The sequence below is a fragment of the Pieris rapae genome, chromosome 9, assembly GCF_905147795.1.
Source record: "Pieris rapae chromosome 9, ilPieRapa1.1, whole genome shotgun sequence".
Lineage (NCBI taxonomy): Eukaryota > Metazoa > Arthropoda > Insecta > Lepidoptera > Pieridae > Pieris > Pieris rapae.
In genome coordinates this window covers 6,148,851-6,169,047 of record NC_059517.1, presented here as the reverse complement: position 1 = coordinate 6,169,047, position 20,197 = coordinate 6,148,851, and the positions used below count along the sequence as shown (strand labels likewise).

The following is a 20,197-nucleotide window of genomic DNA, read 5'->3' as shown; positions in this document are numbered from 1 at the left end:
GGCTGAAGTAATGTGAAATTATCCCGACTGAGCGCACCTTGAGCGCCCTCTGCGAAATATTTACCTGATTTTGCGTAAAGGCGATTTTATACTGCGATAAATATTGTTACATTTGTAACCCCCCATAAGTCCCCAATGACCTGGCCTGATAGACTCTTTTTTCATTGAGAAAAGATTTTTAAAGATATAATTTTTAAATTGTCTTGCAATTGCAAGTAACATTAAAATATGTAGGTATAAATAATTATTTTGAAAAACACATACATTTTAATACCTTCAGAATAGACAAAAATTGTTTTGCGAAAACTTAAATAATTCAAAAATAAAAACTCTGAGAGCTTAAATTTAGTAGCTTTGTTCATCTCCTTTAATATAAGAATAATTATTTTACTCTTCGAACTCTCTTTATATTGGCTCTTGAAAAAATTGCTCAAAGAAATATTAAGTAGAAATGTTTTTATTTTTAAAACATTTATTTTAAAAAAAATTAATTGAAAAAAAAAATGTGTACGTAAAAAATCATGTGCATTTTACAAATAATTTTATAAGCGTACAAATATTCGACGTTTAAAATATGGACAATGCAAGAGATATACGTTGGAATAGTTTTTTCTAAAACAGTGTGTGCTCTTCTTGATGGAAGCTAGCAACCGTGAAAATAATGAGCGGGCAACGTCGCGGTACACACTTGTACACGGTACAGTTATTTTAAATTCATCAACAAACAAGCGAAACTACAATTTTGTTACAATTTTATATTTGGACATTGTATTTAAAGCAATGGCAGAAGACTCTGCGGTATTTTAATACATAATATACAAAGTTTTTTTTTTTCTCACAAATAAATAAAAACTCATTTTATTTACATCTAGATTCTCAGCAAAACAATGATGGTTCCTAGAATTAAATATACAAAGTTTGTAAATAAATATAAATTTTTAGTGAAATATACAAAAATCTTTCTGCCCGATCCAAGAACTTTATATTTACTTCGTCAATTAAAATGTTTGAAATAAATAATAATATCTTAGTTTTCTTAAATACGTTTTTCTAAAGATCATTATTTTGCTAAAAAAATATACAGATTTTAGTTAATATACATATTTATTAATAATACTAATTCTAATGAGAAAAACTTTCTGCTCTGAAACTTGATCGCCATTAAATACTCCTAATTGCCTGACGTAAAAAGATAAGGATGTAAACAAGGCGAAACACCAGGACGCTTCCTAGTAAATCTGAAAATTGCTCATTCAAATATCTCCTGTATTACATGCTTATAAAGACGAATGTAGCGTAAAGGATTATTGAATGTTACTTACATAATCAGACACGGAGGAGCAATTACGATAAGGCCTACGTTTGTCGGTCACGCGATGCTTGAATCGGCTTCAGAATAGATGACTTTATCAATTAATATTACGTAAAAGTCACATAGTACCCTGGTATATATGTACATATCCTATTCTATATACTATTTGTTGAGACACAACATGAGAACCTACATGGAAAGGTATTAAATGTAGATTATTAAGAAACGTAGATTATGTAAGTATGTATATATTTAAAAGGTAGACTATAGTAATGTTTGTTTTGATTGCTCACAATTTTCGCAAATTTAAACTTCCCAATTTCCTGAGATAAGAGAACAAGAAATTAAGTTTTATCAACACTGTGTACCTGTTCAGACCTTCCTGAAAATAACTAGATATATTAATGTGAACGTCTGTGGAACTTTATGATTTTTATAGATTTTATTGGTCAGACGGACGGATAAATAGTAAAATATTCAAGTGCACTATAACTCGAAAGGCTTAATAAAACATTTTACGTTTAAAAATATTTTATATCATAATTAATTTTACTTTTGCTACGTGTTATAATTAATAATGTATGGCATCTAATACGGGCTTTACATACCCACTGTAAACACCCCAATATTCTATACAATGTATGTCTAATGCACATTCGATATTTACAATCATCTATGACTCATATTATGAATGCTTAGTCGTTACATGTTTTCAATTGTTTATGGTACAATAAAATTTCATTTCTGAATACAGCAACTCAGTTGCACTTGCCAGTGTGAGAATAAATAAGCATAAAATAGACGATTTAAAAGCGTTTTTAAGTTCATTTCGCATCATCAGTATTCCGTAACTGTCGAATGTCGATTGACGTAACATCTTCACGCACGATTACTTGCTATTCACGAAATTGAATCGCCTATGTGAAATGTTACTTATCAGAAATTGTTCAAGCTCGCTGATAATGGACGGATTTGTCGTGAAATGTTTGCAACATTTTCTTTCTTGTTTTCAAACAATAAAATATTGTAATTGATGTCGTAATTTTTTTAATAAATTATCTCTTTATTGACGCATAATTGAACATTATGATAAAGCCTAACTTAAGACTAATAATTATAATCTAATTTATTATAATTTAATTCTATAATTCTAATCTAATTTACGAATAAGTCTGTTAAGGAGAAGACACTTCTAGTGTTCTCATTTGTCACTTACCACTTACACTCTTAAGACTGATGTACGTATACATAACGCTCTCAGAAATAATTTCACATATGTAATACATTCATATACCTAATAAAATCCTCTTAAATCTGGTAAAGGGTGTTTAATACATGTGTAAACAAAAAAAGGTGAGATTCTTAACTTTTTTAGGCTTCTAGAAATTATGGAAACCTTTACTTTTCCTACAGAAATCTATCAGTCTATAAGCAAGATAACAAAATAAGTGTACACAGATTTAGTTTTTATTAAGGGTTTAGCGGTGAAGGATAAAACATAGAGTTACCCTGTGTTATTCTAAATGCCTGATATTTTTTGTTAAAAAATATTAATATAATCTCCACTACACAGAAGAGAAGCAAAATATAAGCTGTCAATTTCCTCTCCTATTAAATTGAACTCGTTTCCTTAGAAGTTGGAAGTCATAAGCGATGTAGGTACGGAACCATTGACCATTTCCGCGTCTCGGCGGCGCCGGCATTACCTTAACGGTTCTTCGCAAGTGAGAAGTCAAAAGTTGCTCCAAACTATCGGTTCAGTTTGAACGCAATTTGGCGATCTGGTAGCGCATGAAATACTCCAAAGTTGGTTCACCTCTGAAAGAATAACACGGAGTTATTGAAATGTTAATATTATGCACAAAGTTTAGGTAACGAATGAGTCACTCACAATGGCGAGATTCAAATATTTTCTAAATAAATGCAGTCTGCGATTTTCCTCTTTCACATTACACAAAAATTTATAAAAAAAAACGTTTATTCTGGAACATAAGATCATCATGGTATCATTTATTCCACGTCATTAAATTCAAACCTGTTGGCATCCCTACTCATCGGCAAGGAAGACAGAGGGTGTTGGCCAAGAGAAAAAGCCGGCGCAAAAAACACTCGGTACTCTTTTTAAATATAGTATTGTTTGGCAGCTTGTCATTTCTGGTCAATCAGTTGCTGTGAATAGCAGCGTGCAGCAAACAAATATATGTTCCTACTGAAAGCTTGAACCTATTAGTAAAAGTACCTCAGGGGATCTTACACTGTTTACCTCTCATCGCAAATAAGCTTAATGATTCAGATGTAATGTCAGTGTACTTGGTTTGTCACCCGGGATCAATAAGCCATTTGGTTAATGAAGCATCATCTTTCGCGATGATACCAGTGTTTATATAAAAATTTTGACGATTTTTTATTTATTAAAGTATACCACATCATATATGTCAACAACGTATATACAGTTATAAACTGTTTTATCATACAACTGTGCCATAACGGCTTCTGACACTAAGAACATTGATCCGCCATTAATGATAATATTTATTATATATTGTTTGTAATGTTGCCAAATAATAATAATAAACAAATAAACAACGAGTATTAACAGTAAAAGCCGATTAGACATAGTCATTTTCTACAGTATAAGTTCTCTATCTATTCTAAAATACTTGTCAATTGCGGTGAAGATTCGTAATAATTATAACTATATTATTTATTCATTATGTCATTATCATTACACCAGTCCCGCACTATGACACTATGTTAAAAACATGCGCGTACTAAAAATATGAAATATGAAATGTGCGTCTGGTTTGCATTTTAAAGTAACTTCTGGTTTGTTGTAATATCAAAATGAAATAAATTTATTCATGACATATTGAAGGAGTAAATTTTATTGTGCTTATTAAATCAACTAATCGACCTATTATATTAATTTGTTTAAGTCGCTAAACGCTTCCAATTGATGTATAATTAGACCAATAGAATTGAATAATACTGTAAGCACTAACCTTATTATAGATATGGTTTTTTATCACTTAGATTTCATTTGTCGCTTATATTTTTAAATGTATGTGAAATTTACAAGTATGAAGCAACATTGTGCGGGCGCAGGTAACTTGGCAGCTGTCCAAAGAATTGTTTTCCTGTACTCGGCGAACTTACAGATCAGTTTTTATCACCCGAAAGGCCTTTATAGCCTAGCGATAGCGAAATGTTTTCATGTCGCAGCCAAACTAATATTATTCGATGGCTTTATGTATCGGAAGCATTATATTTTTAAAACTTTTGGCTGGCTCGTTGAAATCTTGATGTCAGTAAAAGTTTTTTGATATCGCTTTTAACGAAGCAGTAATTTTTTATTAGATTTTATGTTTGGATGGCTGTTTTGAATTTTGTTTTGAGTGTGATAAAATATAACGTTTCTATCTTTCTATCCTAAAGATTCCGCTTAGAGGCTTACATAAGGAGAATTGTTTCTGCCGCATAGACTCGATTTATATAACTGAAGCAGATATTTTAAGTAATATTAGGTGACTATATGTTGAATATCTCGTGCGACACGTAAAAATGTCATGACTATGTAATTTCAGCTCATCTCCATTTTGATGTGAATTCGCAAAGTTGGCGCGCGTTGGTTCGGTACGCAAACAACTGGCTGAATAAGAATCGTGTAAACTTGCACGCCCCTACAACTTCTATTTGCTGAAAAACTACTCGTTCTAAATTATTTTAAAATTCAAATTTTTAAAAGAATTCGTTTACGAAAAATGCTCTGTGGAATATATTTAGTTGTCATTGTGAAGATACTTACGAATAAAATTTTCACTAGAACTATATACAATGGGACTTTTGCTTTTACTACACCTATATTTTATATCCTCAAATTTCATTATTTATCATTGATAATTTTCCTTTACTTTCTGTATCTTAGCACGTCGTTTTTTCAATTTTAAACTAACCAGATTTCATAAGATATTTTCGTATATACAAAACATGACTACACCAAGAATTTTTCAAAACTGTAACGCTTATAAATGTTAGGATAGCTATGTGATCTAAATATTACCGCCATTAATATATAGTAAGAAATTAACAAATAAAATTACTAAAAATAACCAAATTAAATTACACGAAATTAACCACAAATTCAACAACAATAGTAACGTCCTATATCTAGTGCGAGCGTCGAAGAAGTCCACCCGACCATACGGCGCGTCGTGCTTTTATAGCCTGAAAACCAGTTTAGTCCAGTATACCCCACTGCTACACGTCACTTGACTTTTTACAGCTTATTCGGCCTCTCCTGACGACGGTGCGTCCTCGCCCGTGTGATGATAGGCAGGTTGGCATGTTGAAACTTGACCTGCTGATGACTCTTGTATCTCGTGCGGTGGTTGTGGTGAAGGACTATTGTCATCATCAGCGCCACCTAAAAATTACATCATTTTTGTTATTATAACGTTAAATTAACATAACTTCATCGAAAGTAAGAGTGCATCCATTACTTTCGACACAACATTGGTAAAATAACTAATTGTGTAGCACACAATATCAATTGAAATAAGAGAGCATCCATTAATTCATTTTTTTTTTACATAGCAAGAGCGTCTCCATTGCTTTCAACAGTAAGAGCGTCTCCATTACTGTACATCACACTAAGCAAGAGCGTCTCCATTGCTTTCAACAGTAAGAGTGACTCCATTACTCTACATCACACTAAGCAAGAGCGACTCCATTGCTTTAACAGTAAGAGCGACTCCATTACTATCACACAAGACTCCCGCAGGTCTTTACCAAAATAGGTACTACCTATATGATAAGCAGTCCTAATAAAATGACAGTTCTCATAAACATTTATCAACATACATAAGGCAAGTAAAATTACTTACTCTCAAAGAATGCGGCACACACATCAGGGGTCCATTCCCCGCGCCAGGGCAACATGTATTCCGCGGCAGCTTTACCATAAGAACCAGCGACTAATTTTAGTTCATATCTGTCCTGCGACAACGTCGCTAAAACCACATATGGTCCGCGCATACAGGAGTCTAGCTTACCAACAGCTTGGCACAAATGCAAAATCGCCGCCATTGAAATGCACACCCTTGCGAGTCAACCTCGCAAAGCACGATGTCTTCATATCTTGACCATTGCTAATGACTCGGCATAGATACTCGATCTCCGTAGTCTGAAAGTTACATTTTTTTTTAAATTAATGAAAAAGCCTGCCTGGGTCCCTTACCCTTACCCCCATCTCTGACACATCATGTAATGTACCTAAACCCTCTTCTATTGTTTTACTAGGTAATAATACGTCATATACACAATTACAACACACAAGGGCTCTGCCTGAATCTATGTAAAATCGTAACGTATTTGATATAATTCGTTGATATACAACCTGTGCATTGCCTAATTCTTATGGCATCTTTATGTACTCATAGTGACCCTCAGGTGTTACGAATCTCGGGAGTGGTGTCGAAGTTTTTTATTTAATTTTATCTGGTGAAAGCCAGTAGCCATATCAAGGTAAATATAATAGGTAGCTTTACCTAGCCAAACAATATGGTCCTCAATTAACGGAAGCGGGTATTTAACTGTCTTTGAGTTTTAAGTTTAAAGTCGACACAAAGCCTATCTGAATCGCTTTTTTTCTTTACAAATCTCTATCTCTAATTATTTATTGATTTAACACATCTTTTATGATATCTCTAACGCGTAATTTTTCATCATACGACATTTTATAAGGGCGGTAAACTATAACTAATTTAGCCTACCGCTCGACTCGGAACGCTGTCGAACAAAACAGTCCTCCGTTTTATGTCCTACCTTCTTACAAAATGTGCAAATAATTTTGATATTAGAAAACTGCCTTTTTTCTGAACTTGAATTGTTTGTAGATTGAGTCTCTGGTGCGGTTTCATACTTAGTTTTTTTAGGACACAAAATTTGTATATGACCAATTTCCCTACATGAAACATGAACAGTTAATATTAGACTGAAAATTATCTCGTTTTCAGAAATTATCTCGCAAATTTGGCCTTTTAACGTGATTTTGTATTATAGAGCGCGGTTCTAGGGGCTTGGTATATAATGAGAGGAATTTAACTAAGCCTTCCGATGATAAATTAGCACAAGTCGCGGCGGCGCGAACTTGTGGGTCCTTAATACCTCGAATAACTACTGCGACAATTAACTTTTCACTCATTCCTCGTACAACACGCAATACATGAGATAACTATCAGAGTCTGTTGTCTCTCAACTATGATCATTACTAAGCCACTCATTTAGCCACACTTTAGCATCCCCTTTCAAACAATATCCAATCAGAGATAAGCACTCACGGTCATCCCAATAATTAGACAACCGCGCAGAGTCTTCCTCCTCACACCATATATCGAAATATTTGAAAGACGGATCAAAATTAGAAATATAAATGGAGTTAGATCTTACCAGAATTGTGCTCAACGCACTTACTAGTTTGTCGGTCACCTGATTAAGTACCAGATCAGTGCTTGACTCGCATGCGCTGCTTGAACTTGGCACCGGAGCGTTTTCAGTACCATTGTGCGAACCGTCAGTACCAGGTGGTAACGAGTGTCGCTTAAGGAAGAAAGCAGCAAATCCGATGGTGTTGCGCATGTCGGTGCAAAGGGCCGACCCCCTCGCGGTGGTGTTGCTGAGCACAGTTGTGGTGACACCACTGGTGGACATAGCTCAGTCGCTTGCGTCGCTTGACGGTTTAATATCGACTGTAAAGTTTCTTCAAGCCCAGAGACGGGCACACCGTCTTTTTTTTTACGTGTTCGCCGCCTACCCTCCATTATTTTTATTAAACGTATATCACTCGCGTTTCAAACTGACTAAAATAAAACCACGTGGGCGTTAATTTAAACTAATCAGAAATGAGAACGAATCCCACTACTGAAGTAAGAAATTAACAAATAAAATTACTAAAAATAACCAAATTAAATTACACGAAATTAACCACAAATTCAACAACAATAGTAACGTCCTATATCTAGTGCGAGCGTCGAAGAAGTCCACCCGACCATACGGCGCGTCGTGCTTTTATAGCCTGAAAACCAGTTTAGTCCAGTATACCCCACTGCTACACGTCACTTGACTTTTTACAGCTTATTATATTTTCACTGAAATAACGTTAAATCTATTTTCATACAAAAATAGACTATAATTCTGTCTTCGGTTTATGTCCCGAATATATTTGAAAATACTTAGCGAATAAACAAAATACAAACTTATTTACTTGCCAATATTAAATCCATACACTTAAGATCCTTAAAGAAGTATCTGAAGGCCCCAAGAGATGTTTTCCTAATAGATTTTGTTTAGGAGATTTCACCTTATATTGGAATAACAAATGAGTTGACGCAAATTGATGCTTTTTTAATATAAGGCAAATGTAATATGAATTTGTTATGAAGTGAAAGACTTTTACCGGCTTATTTGGAAGCCGTATGTTCGCGCTATTTTATGCGATAGAACATAGAAAATAATGTTATTGGTGATAATGGTATTTACTTCGTATTGTAGATTTAGATAGAAGGCTGTTTTTATATTGATTTACAAGTGTACATAGTTGCCTACAAAATGTATTTATATCTAATTCTGTTTATGATAAATACATCAAGATTTGAAACAAGTTTTTCATTTTATTTTTAGTTCTAAGTTTGAAATATTGTATTTTATTTCACTTAAAATAAAGAGCTTCATAATTTCTGGAACAGTATAGTAGCCAGTGTTGTGTTATCATAACAAAAATATATGTGTAGTCCGGCTTAATAGACTTTCCACTACCACGAGATCGGGGCTTCGCTAGTTTTATATGAAAGTACTTATCTTTATTGATACACGTACAAACTTCAACCTAACATTTGCAAACTTGAAGGATACTTTAAAATTATGTTTTTCGGATGAACTTTTGCCCAAAGCCACGGCCTACAGCTAGTTGCTAAAAAAGCTTTGAAATTATGGTATTCATGACTTTGCGTAACAAAATTACTTATCCAATTTTTCATCCAAAAAGCGGGCAATAAAACATTTTTTCATAAAGAAATATTTTAATTAGTAGTCTGAGACGGGGGTTAAATCTTCAGCACCTTGGAGCGAGGCAGTTAATTAGATAGACCCTTAAGATTTATACATGAGCCCTTAAGTACTGGCTATAAAGCATTATTACGCTCCTTTACATGCTAGTCGGGATAATTTAGCTTGTTTTATATGGTTTAAGTTACGGGATCGTTAAGTTTTGAAACACCAATGGGGGTGTAATTAATAGTTTTTAACACGAAAATCGCCCTCTTCAAGTTAGGAGAATTAAGTTTACTTAATTCAAAACGTATTTTCTGTAAAACTAAAGTTTGAAAACATTCTCATTTTACACACCATAATGGAGGCATACAGATTTTATTGCTTATTCGCCTATGACGGGCAGGTATAATGCTTGCGTATATTGTTATTAGCAACTTACAAAATTGTCTTTTTGTAGTCCACCAAAATAAGATTTATTATTTTCCAAGCAGATCAATTGTCCAAAGAGATAAACGCGCGTTTATATTTAACAATATGTCAATAGTCAGAGCACATTGGAAGAAAGCGAATAGTCGAGCCCCGACCATAACCAATCAGGCATAATTCCCGCGGAAAGCCTCACAAAAGACACAATACCGGCGTAATTTCTTTTGTGCTCTTTTTCTCGGGCGTGCCTTTTTTCACGTTCATAAAGTAGGCATGAGTGCACTGCGGAAAATCTGCCTTTATTAATTTCCTTTTCGTTAACTGAAGCCTCTAGTTCGGTTCGATGTCGAAATTAACAAAGCCAGGAAAGGACAGCGTCGGTAATTCTATTTCTGTATTTTTCTATAGGTTGTTTATAATCTTCGCTTGTTGACTGGATTACGTTATAGACAAACATTATAAGCAAATGTATGTATGCTCTTCAGCATAATGCTGAGTCAGGGCCATTTACAGCCACAGCACAAACGCAATACATGCTTGAGACGAACCGAATGGGAAAAGGAAAAAAAATAATATACCTTTCATTATATCTTTTATTTAATTTTTTCTCTTTGATTACTGCTATGTTGTGTGTTTTGTTTGTAATAAATAATATGTCTTTGTCTATATGTCTATGTCTATATTTAATGATACTTTAAAATTCACATAGGTAAATTTTTTTTTCATGAAATTACAAAATGTGTCGTGAAATTCCTAATTAATATTATTCACACTTCTTGAATATGAGCCGACTTTTTTGACTTGAAGTGGACTAACTTTAGCACGAATACTAATTCTATTCTTGTACTAACCTTGAAAGAAATTCTGACGTAACCTAATAAATCCGTAGGACTGTGGTAAAATTGATTTATATGCGAAAAGATTCTGGCATACCTAAAAATCGAGTCAAGGTAAAATTTCACTACACAACGCAAATTGAATAAAAAGACCCGAGTAAAACGATCCTTCCCTAATTTAGCGAGCACCTGATACTAATATTTCTAAAAGATCAGCCCGCATTTCGGTAACTGATTTACTTCCAACTTCGGAGTAAAGGTAATCCTATGATCATAAGCCGGGATCCATCAGTCGTCATTAAGCGGACATGACATCCATCTCTTTCACACTCGCTAGTTTATATTTTTATCTCGCTCCAACACCTGCACCAAGATTGATATGACCTGACTACCATCCGCGACGGCTGACAGCTTGTTATTGAAAAATTGAGCGATAATCCCAGCGCGGTGTTGTTTAAGATTTTCGTTTTTTCCCGCGTTATTTTTGTTCGCAACATTCGCTTTTAGACGAATGGAAATTGAATGGATTGAACTTTTTGCTTCTAACGAAAATCTATTGGGAATTCTATTTCGTGGTTGATGGATTTGAAAAGTTGAGTTGCTTTGCTTTTATGAACACCTAATAAAAATTATTCGTTTGCTTACCACTTCATGTCTTCTTAATACAACTGTCAATGAAATATAATACCTGATTAATCAATAGAATTATATATAATTACAAGTATCTTAAAGGAACATATTAAATGAAAGTGTGTTTTCTTTTTTTCTATAACAGCTACAAGTGCCAGTTAAATTGATTATCATATTTTATATGAGATAAGATTGCATATCATTAAATCTATTTATAATTAGACGAAGTATATTATAATGTGTATGTGTGTGATATAGTATAAGCTGTTGGTTAAGATAAACTCTGTTCATGTCAGGCGATTGATATAATGTGTATTGTTGCAGGCTGCGCATTCGTGAAGTTCAGCTCACACCAGGAAGCCCAGCAAGCTATCACACAACTTCACGGAAGTCAGACTATGCCTGTGAGTAGCATTATGCACTAGAATACATAATACCAAGGCTGACAGCCGCTTGATTTGTTGCGCTTATCTGTACGTTTTGGGCTAATTTGTAGGGAGCTATAGCTGGAAACGCATTATTTCTGTATTCACATATACTAATAGTAAAATATATTCTACCAGTTACTTTAGGATATATAGACCAAGCATATAATTTTACAATTTACAGAAAAAGTAATTACAGAGTTTTGAATAAATTAATATTTCTATTAAATTCTCATTATGCTTCGATATATAGCAATTTTACAAAATAATAAAGTAAATCCTTAAAAAGTATGTCTCCAAGTTAAAATTAAACATGTGAATTACACCCCTAACACAACATTGCCGCACATAACATACGTCGAACGAAACAGTGTTGAATCGTATTTACAGAGTGGACAAGCGTAAACACGTCAACTTCCACAAATTGTGTGCAAACGGAACTCATAATGGTGTTTTTATTGATAGCAATATTATTGACAGCGACATAATTATGGGAGCAATCCTCCCTCACACTGTTTGCTGTCATATTTATCGTACTCAATATTGTGGTTGAAGTATATTGTACGTAACATTGAATTATTTTTAGATATGATGTTATCAATTCATATGTAAGTTTTAATTACCGTAACCTGAGTAAGGTCATTAAAAAGTTATTAATTAATTCGTTTCAGTTATTGAATTACATATCTAGGATTACCTCCAAACAATCAAACATGACAACTAGAAGGTTAGAAGCTGCTTAAAAGTGAAATAAGTGTTATTGCATACTTTATATTGAGTATTATTTACAGAAAGAGGGGAAACTTTCATTAACTCAATAGTCTTAAATTAAAGTAAATCACTTTATGTATTTAGTTTAAAAAAATCCTTTCATACTGGAACTGTCTTTGACTGTGTATAAAGAGAAATTTAAATTGAAGGTGTATAAATTAACTAGATTTTTTTAAAGTTATATTAATCGTACTTCAAAACTTTTCGCGACCGTTACAAATCATTAACTCCGTAGTTTAAAAAAAATCAAATGAAATAAGTTACCAAAAATATGGTGCACGATGCGAGTTATCGCGTTGGAACAAATATAACAAGCTTCTAACATCGGAAGTGAAAATAAAATAGCTGCAACTTCGTTTGACATGCGGCCAGACGCAAAACTAACCAGTTTGTATCGAAAATATACGAAATATGTTATGAAAAATATGTGAACGCACAATAAATCTGCTCTATTTTTGGTGTTAAAATGTATAAAATTGTATACACTTCGTGTTTTGGCATTTTATTTTGTTGTTTTAATACTGAATTGTTTGCGTTCTAGGGTTATATATAGTTATTTGCGAGACACTAAAATATTTATTTCTATTCTATTTGGTATATGTATTTGTATTATTACGAAAGACACACCACCTTTTTCTTTATTTGTATTTTAATATTTGTTGTACATACTCTAATATTCTTTAAGATTTAGCATAAATAGCGTATGTTAGCGAACTTTTAGATTATTTTATTATTACATTTAAAGTAACTTAAAACTTAAAAATAGATTCTTAAATTATCAGCCGGAAGTCTATATAATTATTTACCAGTTTTGAAACTGCATTTCATTATAAAATCGCAAAACTAAGGCAATTTTGAACTGACAAACAAATGTTCTCGTTGTAGTTACAAGTGCCGTGTGTTGGTTCAACAAAAAACTCCAAAATTGACTGTCCGAACCAGCCGCTTAACTTTTAATTAGTACGTCCTGAGACTAGCGACTGTACAAATACGTCTACATTTTCAGCCTGTGTTCTAAAAAAAGCGTGCTTTTTAAACGAAATCAAGTAGGCTTTATGTTACCATGTCTAATTAATACAAAAATGTTGCTATTTCAATTTAGAAATTCTATATTTTAATGTAATAGTATTAATATATATAAAATATTCTGTAAAGCAAAAAATATTGTTAAACAAGTATTTTTTCGTAGAATAGAAACTACGCTGTAGAATGTTTTTTATGATGTTCATAAGACATGCAAGTTTGTTTTTTAGACATATTTAATCTATATTTATTATTACATAAGCCTTAATTTAAAAAAAATACTTGAAAACGTAACCAGATTACACAAAAATATTAATTCGTACCCATTGAGACCGCTATGAACGAGTTGGGAGCCGGAGCGAGCTGATAATTCCCTTACAGCCTTGCACAAAGCCGTTGCCCGGATTTGCCCCTACTCCTCTTAATGATGCTTTTGTCCGATTTTCATTGCTTTAATCTTGTATTCGGTGTAAATATTGATTTGTTCTCTCTTCAGAATGAAAAAATCACCGAGCAGATGTAACAAAATTACTACTAACAAAAAACTTGGCGATTAAAAAGAGTGGCGGGGAGTTTATTGCCAGTTCTTCTCTTCCGTTCTACGCCCTTGATTTGAGAACTGGCAGTAAATGTAAAATAAGATTCATTTAATATTTCTTTTTTTTTTCCGTTACATTCATAAGTGTACATTATGTTACCTATATGAATAAATACTCTTGACTTTACTACACATCTTTTAAAAGTTTTTTTAAATTTTCAAATATTATAATAAAGCTTGCTAACGATATTGAAATTCTGAGGTTATGTAGCATTCAATCACGAAAAAGAATCCGTTTCATTTAATTTAATTATTTATACACACTTTGTTTGGTTGATCGGCGACCTTTGGAGCTCAACCAAACGTCGCCGGCATTTCTTTCATTAGTATTAATTAAAAACAGGTATTCTATTTAGTGCCAAATTGAAGCTAACCAACAGACATTTTTCCTGCTCAGCAAACCATAACCTCTAGTAGCATTACGTTCGTACTCACTAAGCTTTGAAGGTATACTATTACATAATAGACGATAAGTTCAAGATATGATTAAGTATTTTCTATCTTCAAGAACTTGGAACGAAAAGGAAAAAATAGTCGTTCGCAAAAGTTGGAAAGTAGCATTAACTAATAAGAAAAGAGTTAATGGAAGGTAACCGCCAAGTGAACGTATTAACTTCGCTAATGGATCTGAATGATTGATCCGCCTTATGATTGATGAATATTAAAAAAAGGTAACTCATTGTTATATCGACATCTTTGATATGTCAATTCTATGCATAAGTATTGTTGAACCTTTTTAAACTTACAACATGAAAAATCATTTACGGTGCACATACAGGGGTATGTTAGGGGTGACTAGTAAATCCCTATCAATTTAAAAGCTTTAAGTATATGTCAAATTTAATGCAATTTTTAACTGTCAACGTAAAATGTGTCAGTTGTCATATGTCATATTCCCTCCAAATAGTTGATTTATACAAACCTTAATGCAAATGATTATTCAATTAAGAAGTTGTATATTGGCCTAAATTTACTTAACACAGGGTGAGAGGGCAGTTCATTTTTTTTACGCGTCCAATCAAATACAATCAATATCATATATACCCAATTGGTTTTTAAAAATTGATAATTAATTTATTATCAATTTTTAAAAACCAATTTATGGAAAAACTTAAGAACCAGCCTATCAAAATGAGAATATAATATGTAACTTTATAGAAATAATGAAGTCCGAGAAATATTCTAGATTTGAACTAAGGAGTCATATTGCCTTTCTAAATTATGGTTAAAACGCTAAAAACAAATTATTATAGTCAGAAACGAATCATGTTACTATAATAATCATTATTGTTGTAGCAAAGACGAATAAGGCTAGAAATATTTTATGAAAACAATACTTATTTCGTTTAATAAGGCTTCCTAGGGTCTTTTTATGGGACGGCTAGATTACGCTCCCGTCTTCGTTCGCAATCTGCGTAGTTTTATACGATTACATCTAACCCTCGCTTGTTATGGCTTAGAACTACGGGTTTTAGTGTAGGAGATCACCAAACATATGGGATAAATATCTTTTGATCCATTAATTATTTTTAAATTCAATTTAATAACTTTATTACTGTTCTTATTATGAAAACATTGTGCTTTGTTACTATTTAAAAAAGTGTGTTAAATCATTTGTGAAATTACATTAAGATTAAATTTTAAGACTACTATATTTATGCAAGCATTAATTATTAAATTTTGATACGTTTATAATTAACAACTATGTTTAATGTCGAATTACAACATACCCATCCAAAAAAAGAAGAAAGTGATGCTATACACTTTACTTTTCTTACTCCTAAGCTATAAAGACACGCCTATAAGATTCTGGTTTATTACCTAAGTTACGTCGGATTTAGTGCTTTACATGTAGGTGCTAATTTACAGTTATTCTTACAACGGCTTTGTTTCATAATACTTTTTAAATATTTATTTAAAAAATAATAATAATAAGCTATACTAAACTAACTCTTAATTCCGTGGCAAGACCAGACCTAATAAAAAAGGCGACAAAACCTAAGTCTTGATAGACACGGTTTTTTGCTCTGAATGCCTAACAGCTCTCAATACATCTGCTCATAGTCTAGCGGACTGGTTGCAAGATAAATACTTATAAAAAAAATATTTAAAAATAATGAAAATGCCTTCTCATAATATTTATACGTATAATATAAGGTCGTTTTTTAACTTTTTGATAATCTCCTTAATATCTTTAATAAGTACATTTAATAATAATACCAATGGTATAAGAATCAAACTAATATTATACTGATGGCGTCCACTTCGGAATTTAAACGCGATAGAATTAATTACGCTTCTCTTAAAACAAACATTTTATTCGAAATATATAAAAATAAAAATAAATCAGTGGCGTTACAACCTATTTAGATCTTAGCCTCAGATTTCTGAATCTGTTTCATGATCATTTTTAAATCTAATAGGCAAGTAGGTCATCCGCCTCCAGTGCCTGACACACGCCGTCGACTTTTTGGGTCTAAGACATGTCGATTTCCTCACGATGTTTTCCGTCACCGTTCGAGGAAATGTTAAATGCGCACATAGAAAGAAAGTCCGTTGGGGCACAGCCCGGGATCGAACCTACGACCTCAGGTATGAGTCGCACGCTGACTAGGCCAACACTGCTTATATAATATTCGAAATATATACCCACATTCAAATTTGTATTTATTTTATAAACAAGCGTAATGAGACTTAAAATGTTTAGCATATAAATAAATTTATTCATAATCACGTCTAACCCGAACAATGAAAACGATGAAATTTGCATTAAAATGAATTTTAACGCAAATCACTCAAAGGCAAAAAGGTATTCGCTAAACTTTCGCTTTCTTTTCATAAATTGACAGCTCTATAAAGGGATCTCAGATGGATCTCGAGATTTGAAGAGATTTAAAGTCGACGGGTTTTTTATAAGTGAATTCTGTGGACTTAATAAGTCTATCGCTTTTATCGAATCTTAACTGATTTTAACTTGTAATGCTTTATCGATCCTAACTAATGCAATTGTAAATTACCAATTTACGATCTTTGAACAACCGTTTAGATACGTTATTTTACTATGATGTCTATTTTTTAGTGCGGTTTTGAATACATATGACTAGTTATTACTTAGGTACATTCATACTGTGTTTGTAAAGTTTTACAAAGAACGTTTTATGGGATTTTAACATTAAATAAAACAAAATGGCACTTATTAGGATATTTATAAAAGGGACCTCAAACAAGTAAGCTAGCAAAATACATTGATAAAATATATGAAACTAATCTTATAATTAACTTAAATAAATAAATTTGGGCGCCAGGAGGAGTTTTGCTTTCCTACCAAACGTATTATACGTGGTAATATTTACCATATAAACAAATAGTTAATTTATTATTAAATAAAAGAATATCTAATTTGAGAGCAAATCCCAAAGCTCAAAAAAATATATTTCATATAGTTTCACAACAAAATAAAACTGAGTCATAAGATAATAAGTAAAGAAAACATAAGTACCAATACAGTGATAACCGAAATAATAATAAAAAATTATCACCGTCCGTGTCTGTCCGTTTGTCCCTACCCTCATCCTATCACAAACGTTAAAATACAATAAGATTCAATTATCTTCTGCCTTCATGAGCCAACCTGACCTTGGCATGCCTATGCGTCGATGAGCTTCAAGCGTTGTAGCCAAAATTTAATTTTTGTATTCAAAGAAACGTCACCAAGGTTACCGGTAATATCTACCAAGTGAAAACTTAAATCTTTGATTAGCGCCTACCCTCTTGAACCCGAGACGCCGTGACCGATAGACAAATCATGTAGGTGATTGCTATTCCTGAAAATTAATGAAAACGTTGATTCGTATAAAGAATGTTATAAGTAAATTACTACGGCTGCCTGGAAGAGATCGCTTGTTAGCGATAAGGCCGCCCGTTGCATCCCTTGTAATTTTTATGTATTGTGTCATTTGTGTTTCTTCGCAACGAAGTGTGAATAAATAAAATAAATTAATTAATTAAGTAAACAGCTTTATTTGAATGTGTAGTTTCCCGCTCAATATTATTTTATTACATCTAGATTCTACAGACCTGTATTTTACTTATAAACATTTACATCAATTGCTAAATCAAGCCACAAATATAACGACAGTTACATAAACAAGATTCACTCAAAGTTTCATTACGGCAAAGTGTTTAAGGCGACTATTTACTCGGCTTACAGCGGGGCGCGAAATTAAGAGATTGCGAACACAGCAAACAGTGTAAACCCGTCCTTTATAAGCGCGGAACGCGTGCTAATTACATTGATTGTGTGCAAATATGCCTAAACCTGACATAAATTTATGTATTTATAATAATAATAAAAAGTCTTTATTCATTTTAAGTACATTTTCTTTCCTAAGTGTAAGATTTGGAAACCCTTAAGTAAAAAATACCTGTATCAGGGTTCCCAGCTCTTCCATAAACTAACTTTATTACTTAAAATAATGACATTATTTAACCTTTTTTTACTCTTTACAATGTATTTTTTTATTAAAGAAGAGGGGGCAAACGGGCAGGTGGCTCACCTGATGTTAAGTGATACCCATGGACACTTAATGCTAGAGGGCTCGCGAGTGCGTTGCCGGACTTTTAAGAATTAATACGCTCTTTTCTTGAAGGACTCTAAGTCGAAATAATGGACTATTTTTAATTTAATTAGTTCTATGAGAATTTGACATGGTACACGTGATTCAATAAAACAGCAAAGTGGCTTCCTAGGTTTGTGTAAGACGAAACTTCGCATATATATAATTTAACATTTAAGATTCATATTACAATGACAACTTAAATGCTGCGATTTAAAACACAGCCACTTTTTTAATTGAGTTTGTAAGCTTCTTTAAACAAAGACACCAACATATTTGTTTAGGGTACGTCCCATGTGTTGTAATCACGTTCGCGCTAACATATATACAGAGACGTCACACTGTATTGTGACATTTTTATTCATTTTTATCCAAATTGTATTTTTATATTGACCTGGTTTTAAGACCACAATTCGGAGAAAGAGGGGCATTAAAACATTGATGCATCGTGTTAGGCATAGTACTAATAACATTCTAAATGTGTTGATGACAGATAACACACAAAACGTTTATTTTTGTTTTGTTTACTACCCGTACCATAGCAACTAAGATTAAATTGTAACTAACTCTAACTATATATGGATATAATCTGAAATAAATAAGTTATTATTAGTTTAACATTATATCTTCCTAATATCTTTTAAATTACGAATGATACTTCTAATAATACAATTATTTATAGCTTCTGCCAATGATCAATAAATCTTTTCATCGTTTCTTTTATAATCTGGTACGTAGTAGTAGTTATTTTGAAGTCCCCCAAATTATATCAAGTCCTACATGTAAAAATATTTAGTTTGAATCTGTTCGTAATAGAATCATTTTTATTTTCATAAAATTTGCTGAGGGTCATGAGGGTGATCCCAAAAATATTTTAACTCGGCTGATCCGCGCATTGTCAATGAGTCGTTGTTGAGCTTTAGTTGGGTAAAGTTAGTTGCATTTTATATATACTGTTTTTGTGCATATCTTGCCAATAGTTACGTCCTCCATTAAGACTTATAGTGAGTGTTTTTGTGCGTGAACTATTATTGTAAGGCAAGTTCTACATCAGTCTAACCTCTTTTTGTTCCCAAACTAACAATTTCTCCACATCCTTACGGCTGACGTCATTTTGTACCTTTCGTCCTAATAAGGAGCACTACATTGAGGTATGTACTCAGGACTTAGTATAAGATTACGTATCGACGGCCACCGAACCGTTCTTTGTGATTTATATTTTTTTATTTTTTTTTAAATTACAATGATAATTATTAATGGTACTTATTTTTAATGATAAATAAGCTCTTGCAATACGTAAAGTAGCGTAACTATATAAGTAATATAGTAACGCTACTTTTATAACCTTTAAGTAAAAACTGATCAAATCATTTAATAACCATGGGATTTCGAACAACGGAATCATTTTTACGAATTTTATTTCCTCATACAAACACACATTTCGAGTAAATTAAGACAGACAAGCTATATTTGTTTAGGATTACGTACGTTTTGTAATCACATTATACGTGTTT

At 32.6% G+C, this 20,197-nt stretch overlaps 2 protein-coding genes across 5 annotated transcripts in view; one reads left to right on the top strand and one right to left on the bottom strand.

The window, feature by feature from the left end:
* Window positions 1-20,197, top strand: part of LOC111003671 (CUGBP Elav-like family member 4) — a 398,713-nt gene that overhangs the window by 350,713 nt on the left and 27,803 nt on the right. For all 3 annotated transcript variants that reach the window (XM_045629618.1, XM_022274300.2, XM_022274302.2), the window contains one exon: window positions 11,575-11,654. In XM_045629618.1, coding sequence (XP_045485574.1) covers window positions 11,575-11,654 — 80 coding nt within the window. The remainder of the gene's footprint in view (window positions 1-11,574; window positions 11,655-20,197) is intronic.
* On the bottom strand, window positions 5,719-8,049 carry LOC123689468. Of its 2 annotated transcripts, none has more exons than XM_045629619.1 (3): window positions 7,760-8,049; window positions 6,196-6,494; window positions 5,719-5,735 (listed from the first exon to the last, which is right to left on the bottom strand). In XM_045629619.1, the coding sequence occupies exons 1-2, from the start codon at window positions 8,018-8,020 to the stop codon at window positions 6,360-6,362; spliced, it is 396 nt and encodes a 131-aa protein (XP_045485575.1). In that variant the 5' UTR covers window positions 8,021-8,049; the 3' UTR covers window positions 5,719-5,735; window positions 6,196-6,359. The 2 variants fall into 2 exon arrangements, with proteins under 2 accessions (XP_045485575.1, XP_045485576.1); XM_045629620.1 differs by having other exon boundaries at window positions 7,784-8,049.

Bases quoted from the DNA above. Each gene is read 5' to 3' on its own strand.
- LOC123689468 (XM_045629619.1), bottom strand. From the start codon at position 8,020: ATGTCCACCAGTGGTGTCACCACAACTGTGCTCAGCAACACCACCGCG. The intron at 6,495-7,759 runs GTAAGATCTAAC...TGTAACTTTCAG, and splicing joins GTGCGTTGAGCACAATTCTG to ACTACGGAGATCGAGTATCT.